A 19,609-nucleotide genomic window follows, 5' to 3' on the forward strand; every position below is an offset into this window, starting at 1 on the left:
GTGGCTTGTGAACATGATATGTCGCATAATGCAAAATGCTTACTTCAATGTATGAGACGGTTCGAAAGGTGAATGAGATTGTATTGTGACTTATGATTAAGCTACACATGGGCCTATTGAGGGTGTGTGTGAGTAAAATATTATTGTAATAATCATGTGAATGCATTATTTATATTGTCTTATGATGCATATGATTAATTATACTTATTGACATATAATGATACACTGTTATGACTGAGTAGGGTGGTAGCCCAATCAGATGATGCATGATGAGGTGCATGTTATGGATATACAGATCCATTATGTTTTTGTGGAAAGAGTGTATGATAATTTAAAGAGGTATAAGAGACCTTAACAATATACCAATAATATGATTCTTTGATTGTCCTCTGATGATGGTGGGATCCTTGGATGACGGTCATGAGGGACCATGAGGATACTGAACAACATTTGCATTGTTTGTCCCAAGAACCCGATATGGAGGTTCATGTTCCTAGCCATTATTGTAGAAACTTTTCCACCATTTTGTCGAGGATCGTGAGATTGGCTCAACTGTAGCATATTGGTATATTAAGAAAAATGGTGTTGGAGGATGTGTAGGCCTTGCCGTCACGACATTGGGTGATGATGCTCGAAGTCGATCGAGAAACATATATGAGATCCTAGTACATAATAAAATATAATTGTGTATGATTAAGATATAGTTGGGATCTACCTTGGACCTCAGAATTTTACCCATGCTAGTATCCGCGAAGTGGTTAGGAGAATAACTTAAATTGGTTTGTATTAAACATATACATGCATTCAAAAGAAACATTCTATACGGAGATAAAAGTTTTTCATGCAATTTGCATTGGTTCATGTATTGTATATGCATAATATATGCATCGATTTTTGTATCATGTGATATTGCAAGTATACTTGAATTTATTTATGTTGCAAGCATATCTGAATCATTATGTGCACATAAATATTTTCTAAACTTGATGTTTAGTGGATTTATACTTTATTCTTTACTATTGGATAATATAATATTTTGTATGAGAACTGTGAGTTCTCAAACTTAATCGAGTAGGTGATGATGCGACTAGTTTTGCTAGAGATGGCAAAATTTATTATGGTTGCTGGATTCTATATGTTATGGGATTGATTTAAACTTTATGAACTTAAAGTTTATTAATTTTTAATTTTGGTTTGAACTATTTCATTTTAAATTATGGTTTAAAATGGATGATTGGTGTGTTGGGATGTGAATCTGTGATGTACCCTAGATTCGTGGGATGTTTTTAGTATTAAAAAAAAAGTTGTATTTCGTTTTCATCTTGACAAAGGGATCTTGTCTTTGGTGTCTCTTTTGCGAACTTAGTTCTAATGGGCTATAAATGCTAGTGCTTGCGTAGAAGTTGACCTCTTAGAGCTTAGTTTGGTTAAAGCAGGACCATAGATCAGTTATAGCATCATTCACTTTCTTTAAAAAAAATCATATATTTTCGGAGGTGAATTTGAGGTCGTTACATAGTTGATATCAAAGCAGGTTTAGAAACAACATCATGATTTATAAATTCGTGATCTAGAAAATAGTCTATGCATCACCGACAATAGAAATGTAAATCTATTAATCAGAGTTCAAATAGGAAACACTGAAAAACTGAGATCTCTTGACTACTTCCAAATACGACTCCACGATGCTCCAATTATGCGTTACCTGAAAAATTTTAATGCAGAAGGGTCAGACTCCCCTGTCTGCGTAAGAAGCATTATATCTATATGTGGTGCTCAGTGTCCTGTGTACAAATATGTGCAACAACTGCAGATATAACTAGCATGGAAATTTATATCATTCTAAGAAAATGATTATGCTTTCAATTCATGATACAGTGCAAAAGAGGATTGAACTAAAGATACATTTATCCTCATTAGCACAAGCTGTAGATTCTACAAGTTTTATGAAAGTCATATCAACAGTACATAATTCTTCAGGAATAAGTTTTCAGTCAACTTAAATTATTTAATGTTTATCTTACTCTCACCCTGTGGGTAAGCATAGGCATAGACATTGTAGTGAACTGAGACCATACGGTGAGATGCCTAACTCTCACGAAAACACGAACGTCCATGAAGCTCATACCACCTACCCTCTCCAAGGTAGATCATGGATCCGGTAACATACACCATCTTTCAGGTGTACCCAGAGCCTGGAGAATCCAGTAACATATACCATCTTTCAGGTATACCCAGAGTCTCAAAGGTTTTATATTTCATTTTACATTTTCTTTATAACCAAGTGCGAGCTATCGCACTACGAGGGGTCTGGTAACATATACCTTCTTTTAGGTATACCCAGAGCCTCAGAAATCTCATATTTGATTTCTCAATTATTTTCCTGTGCGAGTCATCGCACCAAAGATGATTCTCAAAATCCCGAACCCGCCTTGGGGTTCACACACATTGTATGGACTTAAATTTTTTTTTTGTCAGGGTGCCATGAGCACCATCAAGATAGCATTTCTCGGAACATGGCTCGACTCGGAGCTCACAGTCATCATTTTTTTTTTTGAAGTTATGAGCTAGGGTGTAAACAATAGCATGTGCTTGAATCCACAGAAAAGCAATTGACAAATAATTGAAGGTAATGGTGCCCTTTTTGTTCCACAACCCATAGAAGCAGAAAATCAATTAAAATAAGGCACAACAAGTACAATGTTAAGTTAATTATTTCAAAACAAACAAAGCAGTAACAGTGCCTGAACAATTACTTTAATAATTGTTGCATCATCCAATTCACCAAATTGGCTCATGTGTTGCCTTAAACCTTCATCATCTACCTCCCAAGGAACACCCAAGACCTGAGAAGTTTTATACAAAACAGGATAAATATATTCCCATAAGTAAATGTATAAGGAGTAGGTTTCATAAATAAGCATACCACCAGCCTTGTGCTTCCTGTAGACATTGTTCTCCCACTCCACTCCTTACAAATGACCTTCAACACAATGAAGTAGGGGAAAATATGCTTAATCATTCATGAACTGGCTACATTCAGAAAAATACCACAAATGAAAGCGACCAACATAGTCTATATTACAGCTTCATAATACATTAATGGCTGGCATGATTCTTAGCAGTTCACATAAATGCATCAGCCTTAATTTCATGTTTTTGTACAATTTCATTCGGTGGAGTTGTAAAACCTGCTCCCTTGGTAAGGGACATTACTAATCTCTTCGTTCAAGTCAAGCAAAAAAAGGAGAGAAAGAGAGACAGATCTTATATTAGCATAACAGCTATATCTTCAGTTGTTTAACATATCAAAATCCATATCTGAAAAGCAACATCAGACACACCAATAGTATGTTACAAACCAATCATGCACGTGCACACATGCACACACAATACACAGTATCAGTCACACTCAAGAATGTTGGGGTAGATTAAGACATCATCATGCTCTTATGCATAATGCATGCACATACACATAATTTTGCATATAAATAGAATCACATATGAATTCACCATTACAACACAAACCAAGAAATAAGTGTTTCATCTTATCGTATATGAATTCACCAACAGATGAGAAATTCACAAAACAACCATAATGCAGCAATATACTGTAACTAACACATATCTCCAAACACAAGTTCCATTCTTCTTCAATTCACCAACCGGAGCTCAACAGAGCCTGTCGGTGCCCACTTTCACGTTTGGGGAACTGAACTTGGGTCGGTCCAGCTGACCCGCACTCAACCTAGCCAAGCTGAGTTGAGCACGAGTTTGACCTCGATGTCACCAAAAGCCATCACCTCCTTCAGCGAGGTCATTTCGCCAACCTTGACCCTACCGCTTGTGGTCGTCACCTTCGCCACAACCTTGTTCTTCACTACCATCATCAGACTGGAAACCGAGGTTAGCATACGTGTCCTCGCTCATAGTTGGATCGTCAATAAAATATGATCAATGTCATGCTAATCGAGGAGAATTCTCCAGGGCCTTTTTGAAATTTCTTTATTTCTCGTGAGACCACATGCATTACAAGGTAGGTTTATAATAACTTTAACATATATGTGTAGTTTTAGGTTTTTTGAAATGCTTGGGGTTTTCATAATTACATAGTTTATATATATATATATATATATTCAAAAATTGTTTGTGTTGCATGCCTTTTGAGAAAATATATATTTAAGTAATATTTGTTTTTCATAAACAAGAATGTGCATATGTTAAAAAAGTGAGTATTTTGAACATGTTTTCAATAAAAGACACGTATATGTTCAGGTTTTACAAACATATGTATTTTGGATTTTATGAATAGTTAAATACGAGTGTATTTCAAGATTTTATGAATAAATATATGTATATGGCTCATGTTTTTTGAATATGCATGTTTCTGAAATTATTACGTAGTTTTAAGCCTGTGTAAATGCTTATGATGAATGATAAAATGCATATCAAAGATGCTGCATAGTATCTATGATGAAAAGCATGTTATTCAATTGTTATTTTATGTGAGGCAAAACAGGGTGGTTCAACAAAGAGAGGAGGTTGTTCAGCAGGAGCGGCTGAGAGCAGTCACCAGGAGTCAGTGAAGGTGGCACTGGTGGGTGCCATCGGTGGCTGCCCAGTTGGTGGGAAGGAGAGAATCGGGTGGCAATGGTATGGTGCAAGACGAAAATCAGGAGAGAGATGGGCAGTGGTGGTGGTGGTGGTGGTGGTGGACTGGTGGTGGTGGTGCTGGGTTTACACGAGAGAGGGGAGAGTGAAGGGTGAAGGGGAGCATGAGTGAAGTTTATGATACAGGTGAGAGGGAATGTAATGGGCAGAGGGGGCATGAGTAGAGTATTTATAGGAAGAAAAAAAGGAAAAAATCCAATTAGAAAGGGGGAAAACCTTTTTGATTTGAAAAAAAGTAGGGGGAAAAAACATTTTCAAAGGCGAGTGTGGAAAGAAAAACTTAAAATTAGAATTTGGTTTTGAATTTCTTTTTAGTTTTAAGTAGGAAAACAAGTGGGCTTGGATTTGGATTTTGGTGAGACCTATTTGGATCTCATTAAATCCAAATCCAACCTACTAATATATATATATATATATATATATATATATATATATATATATATATATATATATATATATATATATATATATATATTAAATTCATTTGGGTCATAAGTGGACTTAAATCCTATTTATTTAAATGAGATTCATTTGGGTCTTAGGTGGATCCAAACAAATTTATTATACTTTAATAGGATCCATTTGAGTCACAAATGGATCTAAAATTTTATTTACTTGATGAGATCGAATTGGGTCTCCAAGTGGATCCAAAAGTCCTTTTCTTAGTGAGATCCATTTGGGTCATCTAAATATATCCAAATCTTATTTTACTTAGTAGAATTCATTTGGGTCTCTAAATAAATCCAAGACACTTTCTACTTTAAAGAAAGATCCAATTGCGTCTCAAATGGATCTAAATTTCTTCTATGCCTGATTTAAGCCCCGATATAAATCAAAACCCTACCCAAATCTATTTCGGTTGACTGAAATCATTTGCAGATCCAATCCTAAATAACTTGAGATCGAGTGGATCTTATATGTTCATTCAAATAGTTCAAACTTGTGTTTGAGTTGGTTGATCCTCTTAGATCTATATTGAGGTCGAGATCCAAATACTTCATACAAAACCTCATAACTGCCCAATTAAATATCAAATAACTTCAATAAATGCCAAAATATTATCCATAAATAACTGCTAATTAATCAATCAATATTAGCTAAGTAATTTGCTAAAAAATGATATTTAATCAAAGTTAAATACCAAAATAATTCACAAAAAAAAATCTTTTATTTATTTAAAAATGTTGAGAAATTTATAAACTTTACATTATTGCTCAATGAATATTATTTCAATAAAGAGCAATTGGCAATCATTGATGTTAAGTCAATTTAGTTGTTTGAGCAACTGTGTAACAAAAGACTTAATGATATAGAACGATTTCAATGGCTATCAATATAGTCAAAAGATCAAGAAGTTGTTATCGACAAAAGGTTTAATAATCTTTAGCACTATCATAATTTTTTAAAGATCATGTGATAAGAAATAACTATAAAATAAAATTTATGAAAAACTGCAATAACAAAGTAACTGTAGTATGCATGAGAAATAACTTGCGGACTATAATTCATTCCACTTGGAGGATCCATTGAACAAAGGTGCAGAAAACATCATTCTTTCAAGTGAAGAAGTATCAAAGTGAGCATACATGTGGTGGATCATTGGACAACGTAGTAGTGAAAAAAATATCTTTCAAGTGGATTTCAAGTGTTATTCTTGAACACTTACACGATAACCCAAAGTTAACTCTAAAAGAAATCTTAAATGACATTAGTCGCAAGGAAAGTATGAAGGTTACGTACAAACAAGCATGACATTAATGAGAAATGACTAAGGTGATCCTATATGGTTTATTCGAAGAGTTTTTCAAGATGCTTTTTGCCTATTGTCATTATTTGATGACGACTAACCGATGATCGACAATGTGCATTGAAACTGATAGACAACATAGATTTATGTACATATTCGTATCTTTTCGTGCATGCATTGATCAGTTTTTTAAAGAAAGCCCTCCACTTCTTATGGTAGATGACACATTCCTAAAAGAAAAATACATAAATATTATTGTCAGCCCATGGTATTGATCCTTGTGATCAAATATTTTCGGTTGCATTTACTGTTATAGATAACGAGTCGAATGAATCATGGGTGTAGTTTTTTTATGCATGTGAATGCACAATTGAGACACTAATACAATGACATACCCAAAGTTAAAGTACAATTAACAGCTATCTCAAATAAGCACACAAAGCTACACAATATGTTCTCCCATACATGGCTAAATTGTCAGGTTGAATTTTACACAAAACACTACGAAAAACTTTTAACATAAATTTGGAATATCACTAGGTCAACTTTGGTAAAGCACAACCAAAGCACTCACGAGACAAAAGTATAATTATTTTCTTAAAAAGATTCAGGAGCAACGGGAAGATGCATACAAGTATGCAACTAAGGTCATAAAAGAAAAACATTAGGCTAACATATACTTTTCAACTACAATGTACAAGCGCTTAAACTCTAATATAGTAAAGAGATTTAATGCGAGGATTCTCACAATACATGGCTAAATTGTCAGGTTGAATTTTACACAAAACACTACGAAAAACTTTTAACATAAATTTGGAATATCACTAGGTCAACTTTGGTAAAGCACAACCAAAGCACTGACGAGACAAAAGTATAATTATTTTCTTAAAAAGATTCAGGAGCAAAGGGAAGATGCATACAAGTATGCAACTAAGGTCATAAAAGAAAAACATTAGGCTAACATATACTTTTCAACTACAATGTACAAGCGCTTAACCTCTAATATAGTAAAGAGATTTAATGCGAGGATTCTCACAATACATGACAAGTCACTAAATCCTCTTATTGAAAAACTTTATCTCATGATGATGAAACTTTTTGAAAACTAAAAGAATAATACCCATAACATGTGTGGTGCCTAAAGTAAAAAAAAGTTGGACGATGGTAAGAAAGAAGCACGAAATCTATGTGTTCAAGTAGTGCATTGCCTTCATCGTCGATACAAAGCCTACAATCACTCTCACAATTGCAATGTTTATCTTAAAAAACAAACATGCTCTTGTAGAGAGTAACAGGTTAGCGAGATTTTGTGCAAACATATAATCACGTGCATTTTGTACGAAGACAAGTTATCAGAAGATTACTACGATAAGTTCTACACTATTAAATCGTATCAAGCTGCATATAATACTTATTCATTTTTTCTAATGACGGATAATATCTCACATCACTCCTCCAAACCTTATTCCAATCTTACCACCTAAAGTGCATCCTAAAACAAGATACCTTAAGAAGAAACAAAAAACAGAACACAAAAATGTTGGGTAATACAAGTTTAATCATTTTTTATGAAATTGGCCACAACCGGCGAAAGCACAAATAACATTATATTAGAGTACAGATGGTTTACAAAATCTGTATTTATTAGAAGTTGTTTTATGAATTCTTTCTTTGTATTTACAATCTTTTTTAATTAATTATTCCAATGTCTTATATCTTTTATGTATATAAGGAGTTCACAATGAATAATTATAAACCAAAAAAAAACATGGTAGTAGAAAGCAGTTCAAACCCCGTCACCAACCCCAAACAAGGAAGCAATTGTGTTAATTATACAACACATTGACCAGAATTATAAAGTGAAAATTGCCCAACTTCTGATAATTATTTGGTGCAATGAACTTTACACAATTTGGCTTTGAGGATACAACTGAGCTTGGCCTGCTCATGGAGTCTAATCTACAACGTGTTGTCCAACTAAACTGCCTGGCACAAATCACTTAAGATAGCACCTTTAATAAAATGAAAGGGACTCACACTAGGTTAAAAAATGATAGAGAGAGAGAGAGATGGATAACAGAAATAAAAGATAGGCTTCAGTTATTATAGACTCGATCCCAACAGCCAATAATTGAGTCAAACGGCATCTACGGCTTAAAAAGGAAATTAAATGGTCTAAACAATACTAAAAAACCTAAAAACATCTACAGAGGAGGTGACTAGTCAAACGATCAAATGAGAGGAAACAACTAGGCCAATCAATCTTGCATGAAGTACATATCCTTATGTTAAAATCGATGTGAATCTGCTGATATGAATTGAATCTCCTAATTGGAAACAACAACACTTAAAAAGTCACTTGCTCATGCACAGATATCTTGATAAATTAGATCAGTCAATATCAAGCATGCACTAAACCTTTCAATGAATTGTCGTTTATCCGGATCTCCAGTGGAATTATTTCATCATATAAGCCCTCAAAAACTTCGTCAGCATGTACAGAATTTAGATGACTAAAACTAAATAAAACTAATCCAGTTATTATCATTCAATATTAAACAATAATGAAAAACACGACGGTTAAAAAGGTATACGGAATGCACACTCATGTTCTATGTTTCTTCTTCTTACTCGGAGAATTTAAATTCAAGTTTCTTTTCCCTTTGCCTGACCTTTTCATTCCACTTACAAGCTCTGTAACTTCAATAGAATTTGAAGCCGGCTCTTCCAAAATGCTGCAATACCATGTTGACAACCACCAGAGTAAGATGAATTTATTCAGCAAAAATTCTAGTTGGCAGGCAGAGAATTGCCTTTTTTATATTTTTTGAGAGGAAACCCCAGTTCAGGTGGTGGGGCCCGGTAGAGATTGATGCTCTGCCATATGGCCCACTCCCAAGCACATAAAATCCCTCCAGGGAGCTTGATGCTTGGGCTTAAAGCAAGGGATGCACACCCTGGGTATCACAGTTACAAATCTCATTCTCAGGTTAAAAAAGTGAGTTTTCCTAAGGAAAATCTCTGTAAGTTGAAAATTTATACATTCATTACTAATATAGAGCAATCCTAGGGTGCTCCCGGAGTACCTACTAGAAATCATATTTGTAGGTTGCATCTTCTCAATCAGATCTTATAGATGTACTTAAAACAGTGTATTTGATAGTAATCATGTTTTGGATCATGTTCAAAATAGGCTTTTTTAGTCATAAAATTTTGGTACCTTGTGAGCCATTGATTTTTGAAGATCTTAAAAAAAACTACATGTATGACATAATCACATGATCCAAACATTTTTTTCCACTAAATAAAAACTGTAGATCATATCTATAGGGTCTGATCAACGAAAAAAGCAATCAGATTTTGAAAATTTGAAGCTTCTACTAGGTGGCAGTAGGTGATCGGGGAACACCCTATCATTATTAATATAGAGTAATGCTCCGGGAACACCTACTCCCTCCTACTAGAAAGCAAAGTTGTAGATCATATCTATAGGGTCTGATCAACGAAAAAATCACTCAGATTCTGAAAATTTGAAGCTTCTATTAGGTGAGAGTAGGTGCTCTGGGAGCACCTTATATATATATAAATATATATATATATATATATATAGAGAGAGAGAGAGAGAGATTTTGAAAATGAGGTAAGGGGCGTTTACAAAAATACTATACAACATAGGTTACTTTGAGCAATGGGGTGAAAGGCATTTACAAAATACCATATAATATAAGGTAGTTTCAGCAATGGGGTGAAGGAAGTTTAAATGATACGCAACATATAACACAGTTTCCCTTTAAAAAAATATTCATAAGTTGTTTAGAGTCTGATCGGCTACTTGAATAGTACCATACCAAATGTGTAGGGGAGGGAAGGCCCTCTCAGCTGCTATATAAAATGAGGGTGCCTCCCCTTCATTTAGTGAAAAGCCATTGCCATCGGTAGTCAGCATTCAATGCTGCCTGACATGCGCCATTCAATGCCAGCTCAGCTCAGCATTGAATGATTGCTGACAAAAAAAAAGTTCACACCATCAAAAGAAGCGGCATGATTTTTTTGTATATTTCAAAATCTTACAAAAAATCGTGAGGGTTTTAGCAGTATTTTTAAAATATCGCATTTTTTCGGGTATATATCGTTTTATGATTATATTGAAGCCTTTGTGAGCCAAGCAGAGAATTAATTAATTATTGGAGATTTCTAACAAAAATCCATCTATTACCTTGATTTCTTCTCAGCTTTTTTAGAAAGAGATCCCTCAACAATCCTTGCATGATACTTATGGAAAGGAGCACTCCCTTTTCTCTTTTCATCCTAGAGATATTAGAACAGTTGGTGAGAGAAGATGGCTAGTAAACACAAAAAAAAAGAGAAACACTCGCACACCTGGAGAAAAGATTCAAGTGATGCTTGGTCATTTGGAGAAAAAGCAATCTCATCCCTTTTTTTCTGTACAAATTCTATGTTCTGCTCAACCTATATCATAGGAAAAAGAAAAAGGTGAGAGAATTGCCAAATTAATTTGATACTTGAATGCTGAAGAGCGCAGAAGATGGCAAGTCTTTAATTACAAGAAAAGCTCATTTTCATACTCTCCCGTAATTTAAGCTTGAATGAAAAAGAAAAAAGCAGACATCATCTCTTTTCATGAATATTTGATGTCAGATTATGATATCCAGAAACTTCAAGAGCATGATATTAATACAAAAAAAAATATGTGAAGATGATATGTCCATCACGAAATCCACTACTAGTGCATCCTGCTTACAAAGTTTGCATCTGTAGAATACCATTATATACTACAATATGAAACAGTCCTAAAATATTCACTGATGTCAACTAAAAACCAAGACTATGTTTTAGTTTAATTTTCTTTTCCTTATTTCATTAATTAGTTTCACATTGGTCACAAAGAGCACAACAAAGGATGTTTCAAAAATCATCCTGCTACTTTCATTTGGACATTATTTTGGGTGTTGCATGGAATCTGGTCCAGTCTAGGAAATGTCGCAGATAGCTGAAGTGTAAGTGCATATCACAAACACCAAAAGGGATTTGTTTTAATTTTATCAGCAACAAATACTTAAAATGATTTTGGGTAAGATGCTGGGAGTTGGCCCTGCAGCAGTGTGTGCATTTGGCCAGCGGAGTGGGATTGAGGAGTGATGCTAATCCCACATCTCAAGATCAAAACCAGTCATGTGCCTGTGTGCAAGCTGATGCAAGCGGTTGTAATGAAGTATGTGGAATTACAAAAGCAAAGTGCAAAAGCACATAAGTTGACAATTACAAAGAAGATAGACAAGCACAAAAGTGCATAGACAAAAGTCCACTAAAGGACAATACAAAGAGTCAATTAAAAATAAAATATTATTGAAAATGTGCTTTGGGAAGCCATGAAAAAATATAAGGGGAACACTCCCCTATTTATATACAAATATAAGAGGGAGACCATTGGGAGCTCCCTTTCATAGAGACGTTGGGGAGCTCCCTCGGTCATATTTTTTTACTGTTGGGGCCCCTATCGACTCTATAGAGCAGGGCCCAATGACATGATAAAATAGAAATAAAAAAAGAAAATGAAGACAAAAATAAGAAAATGAAAAAATAGTTGTTTCTAATAAACAACTATAATTACATACAAAAAGACAAAAATGCCCTTATTGGGCAAACTGTTTATATATATATATATACACTCCCCTTCAAACTTTACGAGAAAATGATCGAAAGTTTGCTGAGAAAGAGAAATCGAGGAGCGGAAAGAGCTTTGATGAAGAAATTTGTCAACTGGTACGGCAACGTAATAGTTCCTCTTAGATATTCATCACAAACATAGTGACAATCCATCTTAATATGTTTGATTCGCTCATGGAAGGTATGGTAGCTCGCAATGTAGATTACACTCTTATTGTCATAACTCTTCGAAGGTGTTGAGATGATGATTTCCATATCACTGAGAAGACTTTTAAGCTACACAAGCTCCATTGTTGTCATAGTCATTACCTGATATTCGGCTTCAGCTGAAGATAAAGATATTTTTTGTCGTTTCTTACACCTCCAATAGATCAACGAATCTCTTTAAAAAATACAAAAACCAATCATTTAGGTTACCACCCCGGATTATTAGATCTAAAGATGATGAAGAGGACAAAATAAAAACTCTTTTGAAACAGTGTTTTTAATGTATCACACAATCCTCATAATTGTTGCCATGTGCAATGTGGTAGGGGCATGTTAAAACTGACTTGCTGCATGAACACATGAGTGATATTAGGTTGGGTGATAGAGAAATAAGTGAGAGATCCAATCAATTGATAATATGAAATAGAATCTTCAAGCAATACACTATCTTCAAGTCTTAATTTTGTATTTATGACTTTTGAGGTTTCCACCTTTTTATCGAAAACTTTTGACCTAGCACATATGTTAGCAGCTAATTTTATTTAAGAGAGAATATATCCTCTGAGAGAATAGGCAACCTCAATTCCTAAAAAGTATCTCAAAAATATGACCGTTGGCGCCCCAACGACAAGATGAGTGGAGCCCCTTGTGGTCTTAAAAAAGCAAAAGAAAAAAAGAAAAAGTAAAAAAGAGAGAGAAAAGGAAAAGGGGAGAGTTTACATGGGGATTTACCAAAATACCCCTATTGGGTATTTGGAGAAATAAGAAAACAAAAAAAGAAATATGTATATATATACATATATGTATATATATATATATATATATATATACATAATTTAACAGAGACCCCCAATGCAATGCATTTAATGCATTTTACAATAAAAAAAAGAAAAATAAAAAATAAGAAAAGAGAAAAGAAAAAGAAAATAAAAGAAAAGTAAAAAGACTGAAATGCCCCTAATGGGCAGAATTACAGAAATACCCTTTATCGGGTATATATATATATACATGATTATATATATATATATATATATATATATATATATATATATATATATATATATATATATATATTAACAGCAGTACTGTTCATGAGGCAGGGTAGCTGTACAGGATTTTTTCCTGGATAGACAACCAGGTCTGGGCCAAGTCTCCAGACTGGGCCAGGTTTTTCCCGTCTAATAAAAAAGAGATGTTGGGAACTGCTTCTTCATTAGTATAAAATAATGTTTATAACCATAATCCAAATGGATAGGATTAAGCCTATCACCATGATATTGATTCATTGAACAAGATTGTGTCACTTGGCGCCAAGTGGATAACTTAGTCCCGGCTGGTTGTTTTGTTAATCCAAATTGGTGGGTCTTGGATTTTCCAAGTCCATCTAACTCTAGGCACAAACCTGGAGAAGTTTGGCTACACTTCCTGCATCCTAAGATGGGTTCTGAGCTTGCTAGGTTTTGAAACACCGGCATTGGTCATCAATTTTTTTTCTTGTCTCGAACCAACAAATCTTTCATTAGAACTACAGGCTTCCAAGCTTAGACCATTCAATTTAAGGCTGTTCAGGTGGCAGCAGCATGAAGTGGACAGGGCTGGTTCCACATAATCAAATGTAGGTACAAAATCCTCATATGATCTTGAATTGTGGCAAGGGTAGATGTAGAATTGAAGCAAAGTGCCCTTGCCCCAAGTTCAGAGCCCCTCCACCTTATGCACTTGGATTGTGGTCAATGGTAGGTGCAACCTTGTGACACAGATTCTGTCAGCCCAAGTTAGTTGTACTAAGGATTCCCTGAGCAATGTTTCACATTGTTGGTCAAAAGAAAATCAATTTACAGATAAAAAACACAACTCTGAGCACGTGCTATCGCAAAGTCAAACATGTAAGCTTATTCAAAAATATTTACCTGATCCATGAATGGCTTTACAAGACGTCTGAGGCTCTCACTGGTTGTCTTTTTGCAAAACTTTCTAAAGCTGACGAGTGGAACAAAAGCCAACTCAGGGAAAGATACATGATAACTCCATTGAAAAAAGTGCTCTGAAAGTGTTTCAACTGCAGAGCGTACACATTGCTCATGGTATGCTTTCAGTTTCAGTAGCTGTTTTGGCACCTGTCAGACAAGTAACCAACTAATAAGTAAAGCAGAGAGCCGAGACAGTGAAGATCCTGAAAACTGATGAGGTAGTCTCTCCACTTGAACCAACCTTCAACATACTTGAAAAATTAAAATCTTTTGGAGCACTATTATCAGATTTGCCACCTTCCCCAAATTCTAGAAAGCTTAGAGATAAAGAAGCCACAGGAATGAAGACGCCACTAGAATGTGAAAGCTTATTCAACAAATGGATGCATTTTAGCCTCAAAGGAAAGAAACGAGGTCCAGGCAACATATGGGCAAGTCCATTTATCATCTGAATTGCCAAGTATAGCAAACTCTGAAGATCATGTTCCTTGATGTTAGCATATACAAACTTAACCCAAAGTTCAAGGCAATTTACATACTGCCAATCTTGTATTTTCCTTAGTCCATCCTGAAAAATATGTAAAATATTAGAAAGAAGATAGAGAAATATGGATCTCGTGTACAAGCAGAATTGCAACCACAATTATGAACAGATAAGCAGAAAATTGTGGGGAATAGGCAAAACACTCACTATATTTGCGAAACAACAATATCACAGTGAATTTCTCAAGAAGGGTAAGAACCGTTCTAGGTTCAATGACTTGATTCCATAAGAACATGAATGAGAGCAGGGCAGAGGAAACTAGAGAAGTTGTCGGTTTTCCAATTAACATCAAACCATGCTGCAATAGTTCCAATAATTAACATAATATAGATCCCAGCAGTGTTGGCCGATGAAATTGTGAAATCGCCCATAGCTGATCTATATCAAATCAGATAGTGGTCTGAAACATAGTGAAACACACTTGAGAATGCAAAATAATACTCACGCACATGGAATTCATCCTATAAAAACTTCAAACTTCTTTTAGTGGCAAATTAACAAGTGTAGCATCATTATCTTCACTGTGGTAAACTTTCTCACTTGCAACTTTCACATACATGAAATAATAATTAATTTCTGTAAGCTTGGTGTCACCCACAGCTTGCCCACAATAAACCCTTTATATATGCAATTTCTGTCATGATGAGCAGAACCACACCCTCTATAACCTTCATGACACAATACTTGGGTTTGTGCTAAAGGAAAACATCATAAAAAATACCTGAAAGAGCAATGAGGCCACGCCATGAAGGTCCAAGACCTTATGACTTGTGATTGGAGGTGATAAACTTGCATGTGAGATAAATCCATCCATACAGTAACATGTATTTCTTTTACTTCTGAGAAGCCTCCAAATAGTCATTACCCACCATTTCCAAATCTACACCAATGTCTTCTCAGTGGCACAAGAAAGTAATTGATCGTCCAATCTATGCAACATTATCCATTGGCCATGCACAACAGCACAAGAACAAAGGAACTAGCCTTTGCACACCCAAAGAGGTGGTGATCATTTTTCTGAAGAGTCTCTATCTAAAGGGACTTTTTCCTTTACCTTTTAGTGAAAGAACCTAAGGGATTTAGTTTTGTTGCACTCGGGGCTCTGAACTAATAGCGCACAGAGTAACTTCAGGAAACAAGTAAAAGAACTGTTTCTAGTTGAATAAAGTGAAAGGAGACAAATTGGTAAAAAAATATAACTTTGGATCATGAACATTTCATGGTGCTGAAATAAAATGACAAAGATTTAGAAATGAGATCAATACAATATCTATATTTCACATGGGTCCCTGCCTATACCCATATTGTGAGGCCAGCTTACTGACTGGGAAGGCTACCTACGTGCTAGTACTAGGCGATAAAAGTCATGCTCAGGAAACCTCATGTAAACATCACTTAGGTGCTTCTAAGTATGCTTGATCTTAATAAAAAAAAGTCTATAAAGACAGAGAATAGCAAGTTATGTTTGTGATTGAAACTTTTTCTTTCTTTTTTTTATTTGAATTCCTGGGTTCTGTTCAACAATCAACATCACATACAAATGTATTTACAGAGTCATGGATTTTCATATTATGTTAAATATGCCGGTTTGCTTTCCTGAGTGCATGTCACAGTGCCATCTTGTGCTCAAGTAGGTGCACAATTTTTACTAATATTAGCGTACATCTTGTAATGGTGTAAGATGTTAATCTTAACATTACAGCCACCTTGAATTTCATATTATACTATAACTGTTTTTTGCATACAATGTTAAAACATATAATTTCAGAAAATTTCTAGATCTTGAAAGCCTTTTATCAATCTTTTCATTTTGAAAATTTATTTTGTGTGTTTCTGAGCCACACAGCAAGCTGGCACGTGTGCACTGCCTAGCTCTTTGACTATAAGACATTTAAGCTAGTTCTGATATCCAAATTTCACTTTTTCTTAAAATGATAAGATGGCATCATCATCAAAGAAAGTAGATGGCTAAAAAAAGCGTTCAAACTTCACATTGGAAAAAAATGAGTTAATCCTGGTTATTTGAAGTAGTTTTTGAAGATGTTTGCAAAGTTGATCCCACAGTCACTGAATTTGCTAATTGCAAGTCATGGGTCACAAAGCCCAAAGACACTAAATAAGCAGGGATGGTCGTTCAAACTAAAAATGACTTAAACATGCCACGTTTTTTTAAATTGTTCCAGAACCCAAGGAATCGAGAGAAGCTCAAAAGTCAAAACACATATCCATCTATCCGCATCATCTGGCTTTATTAGCGAGAAGCAACTCCTAAACAATTGAAGGACTTTCTAAAGTTTCTATTGTCAATCATATAAACCCTTTGTTTGGAGTTTATGAGATATATGCTAGATCATAGGAACTGGAAATAAAATATTACTACAATTATAGAATAAGGAAACAAGGTTAGGGTTATAAAGTTAAAATTATATTCCTATGTTCTAAGACAACTATAATACACCTCAGCTATACAAGTAGATAAAGTTATAATACTACCACCTTCAGGAAAAAAATATATGAAAAATAAATTGTATGAAATCAATGGGGATTTATAATAAATATGTCACCATAAAATCCAAGTTCGCCATTTCATCAACTCTCTGATTGCTTTGAAGGACATAGATACAAGAGAAATTTCATTGTGCTGGTCAAGTAGAATAGAAACATGTTTCTAAAGATTTCCAATCTCTAATGGTGTTGGGTCAAACCAAAGTGCATCATCTGACCCAACCTCAGTCTCTTTCTTCTAGAAGGGGTGGGTATTGAGTTGGGTACATGGTGCAGGACAGACTTAGCTTGGGCCTGAAACTGATGGGCCCATGCCTAGGCAATCAGGCCAAGCCTTTGCCATGGGGTGAAGTGTAGCCTGGCCAAAATAAACATGGCACTAGGATGGTTTTGGAAGAAACAGGGCTAAAGATTTAAATAGGTCTTATGCAGATGTCGCTTAAGGATGTGAGGGTTGGATATTCAACTGGCTTAAATCCATTTAGAGGGATTCAGTATAAATTTCAATATCCAATTAGCTAATCAGAACAGACTATCTTTCAGTTTTTTATATCCTAATCCAAATCCAACATAATATCTGGCTTAAAATGTGTGTGTATCATAGTCACCTGTATCGTTAAAGGTAATTTCTCAGCGAGGGTATTTCTCGAAGAGATTTTCAAAAGTTGATAAATCTTGGGAATATCTTGGGAAAATCATGGGAGTTTAAAAAATTGAAAAAAATATAAATAACAACAAAAAAACCTAAGAAAATAATAAGTTTTGTATTATTTTTCTTTCAAAAATATAAAGAAACATGTTTTAAAGGTTTTAAAATATAAAAGAAACAAAAAAATAGGAAATGCAAATTTAATTTAAAAAAAAAACTCAAAAATATCGTGATATTTTTTATTTGCTGATATTTTGAAAATATCACGATATATTCCCAATATTATCGGCAAGCTTGAAATAGCCGATAATATCACGATATATTCAAAATATTAGCGATATCGGTGACAATGGTGTGTATATATATATATGCATGTACACGTGTGTACATATGTATATGGATATGGTGTTTCTATGGTGGTACTGAACCACCATAACTTATGGTGGTACACACTTGTTTTACACAGATCTAACCTCTAAAAGCAAAAACTAACCTTTGGATCATGTTTAGGATGTTCTATTTTCCTTTTTATGCATTAAAGTTTATTTTAATAGGATATTTTAGACCATTTTTTATCCTTATGAATTGTGAGCCTTCGTTTTTTCACCATCTTTGAAACTGTATTATAATCATAGTCACAAATATCGGTCTTGGCTATATCTCGGCTAAGGCAAAATATCAGGATATTATATATTTTTCAATCAATCCCAGGAAAATCTATGAACTTAAAAATAAAATGCGAAAAATAAAAAAAAAACTAGGAAAAACAGTTTTCTTTCCTTCTTCCCTCCTTTTTTTCCTTCCTTTCTTCTTTCTTTTCTGCACCTGATATTATCACACGATATATATATAACTGTGACTATGATTATGGTATATTAGACATGATAAAACCTCATAATATAGTAAATAAACTATGTTGAACATGTCTGTGGGGGGTACATCTAACATTTGTTGGTTATATTCATGCAAACAATAGTGCACATCACCATATGGCATCATGGTTCAGAACCAACACACACAAATTACGCTGATAGGATCTGGCTTGATAAAGGCTTTTCTCACCCATCTCTTCATCAAACTCCAAGTCTGATTAGGTTACATCCTATGTCACATGGGTGCAGGTGCAGGTACGGGTACGGGTGTGGCACAATTTCAAAAATTTTGAAGACGGGGACTCAACTATATATATTTTAAAAATATATATATAATTATATATATAACAATAAATTAATAATAAGATTGTAAATTTTACAGCAAAAATAAAAAAGTAATTCTATTGAAGTAACAACACAAACTTACCAAAATATAACACATAAAGAAGCTTGTGAGTGTGATAACAACAAAACTTATCATAAATCTGCCTCATCGTCTGAATTAGAGGGAAGAACAAGATCGAGGTAGTCCATGTTGAGAGTATGCAAATCATGTTCTTCCTCCAAGTCAAAATCTTTTGGATTTACATCTCAATACTTAGATGGTTCACAACTACATCAAAATATGACTAACTTAGTATCTAACTTCAAACTTTGAATATAAATATTTAAATATGAACTTTGAATACAAAAGAAAAAAAGTACATATACTCATCTTTGGTGTGACGAGAAATTAATCGTAGATTAGAGTGAACA

The 19,609-nt window shown here is 34.4% G+C and overlaps 3 protein-coding genes across 4 annotated transcripts in view; all 3 read right to left on the reverse strand.

Moving 5' to 3' along the window:
- The window catches only part of LOC149818443 (uncharacterized), a 1,135,480-nt gene that overhangs the window by 459,079 nt on the left and 656,792 nt on the right, over nt 1-19,609 (reverse strand). The window lies entirely within an intron of this gene.
- Nucleotides 1,617-14,424, reverse strand: LOC149818446 (protein REBELOTE-like). 2 transcript variants are annotated; one of them, XM_089984173.1, is made up of 5 exons: nt 14,224-14,424; nt 10,799-10,888; nt 10,635-10,726; nt 9,091-9,153; nt 1,617-1,705 (listed from the first exon to the last, which is right to left on the reverse strand). In XM_089984173.1, exons 1-5 carry the CDS (start codon nt 14,230-14,232, stop codon nt 1,702-1,704), a joined length of 258 nt encoding a protein of 85 aa, XP_089840299.1. In that variant the 5' UTR covers nt 14,233-14,424; the 3' UTR covers nt 1,617-1,701. The 2 variants fall into 2 exon arrangements, with proteins under 2 accessions (XP_089840299.1, XP_089840298.1); XM_089984172.1 differs by having other exon boundaries at nt 1,632-1,705; nt 9,050-9,153.
- Nucleotides 14,450-19,609, reverse strand: part of LOC149818447 (uncharacterized) — an 81,444-nt gene continuing 76,284 nt past the window's right edge. Inside the window, exon 6 of the mRNA XM_089985348.1 lies at nt 14,450-14,851. Within this exon, the coding sequence (XP_089841474.1) occupies nt 14,450-14,851 (402 nt within the window). The remainder of the gene's footprint in view (nt 14,852-19,609) is intronic.

This window comes from Nuphar pumila, chromosome 13, assembly GCF_984573655.1.
Source record: "Nuphar pumila chromosome 13, dmNupPumi1.hap1.1, whole genome shotgun sequence".
NCBI classification, from domain to species: Eukaryota; Viridiplantae; Streptophyta; class Magnoliopsida; order Nymphaeales; family Nymphaeaceae; genus Nuphar; species Nuphar pumila.

What these genes read in the sequence shown, in the direction of transcription:
- LOC149818446 (XM_089984172.1), bottom strand. An exon ending in CACTTGAATCTTTTCTCCAG is followed by an intron (nt 10,727 to 10,798) that starts GTGTGCGAGTGT and finishes TAATATCTCTAG; the next exon opens with GATGAAAAGAGAAAAGGGAG. An exon ending in AAAGCTGAGAAGAAATCAAG is followed by an intron (nt 9,154 to 10,634) that starts GTAATAGATGGA and finishes ATGGTATTGCAG; the next exon opens with CATTTTGGAAGAGCCGGCTT.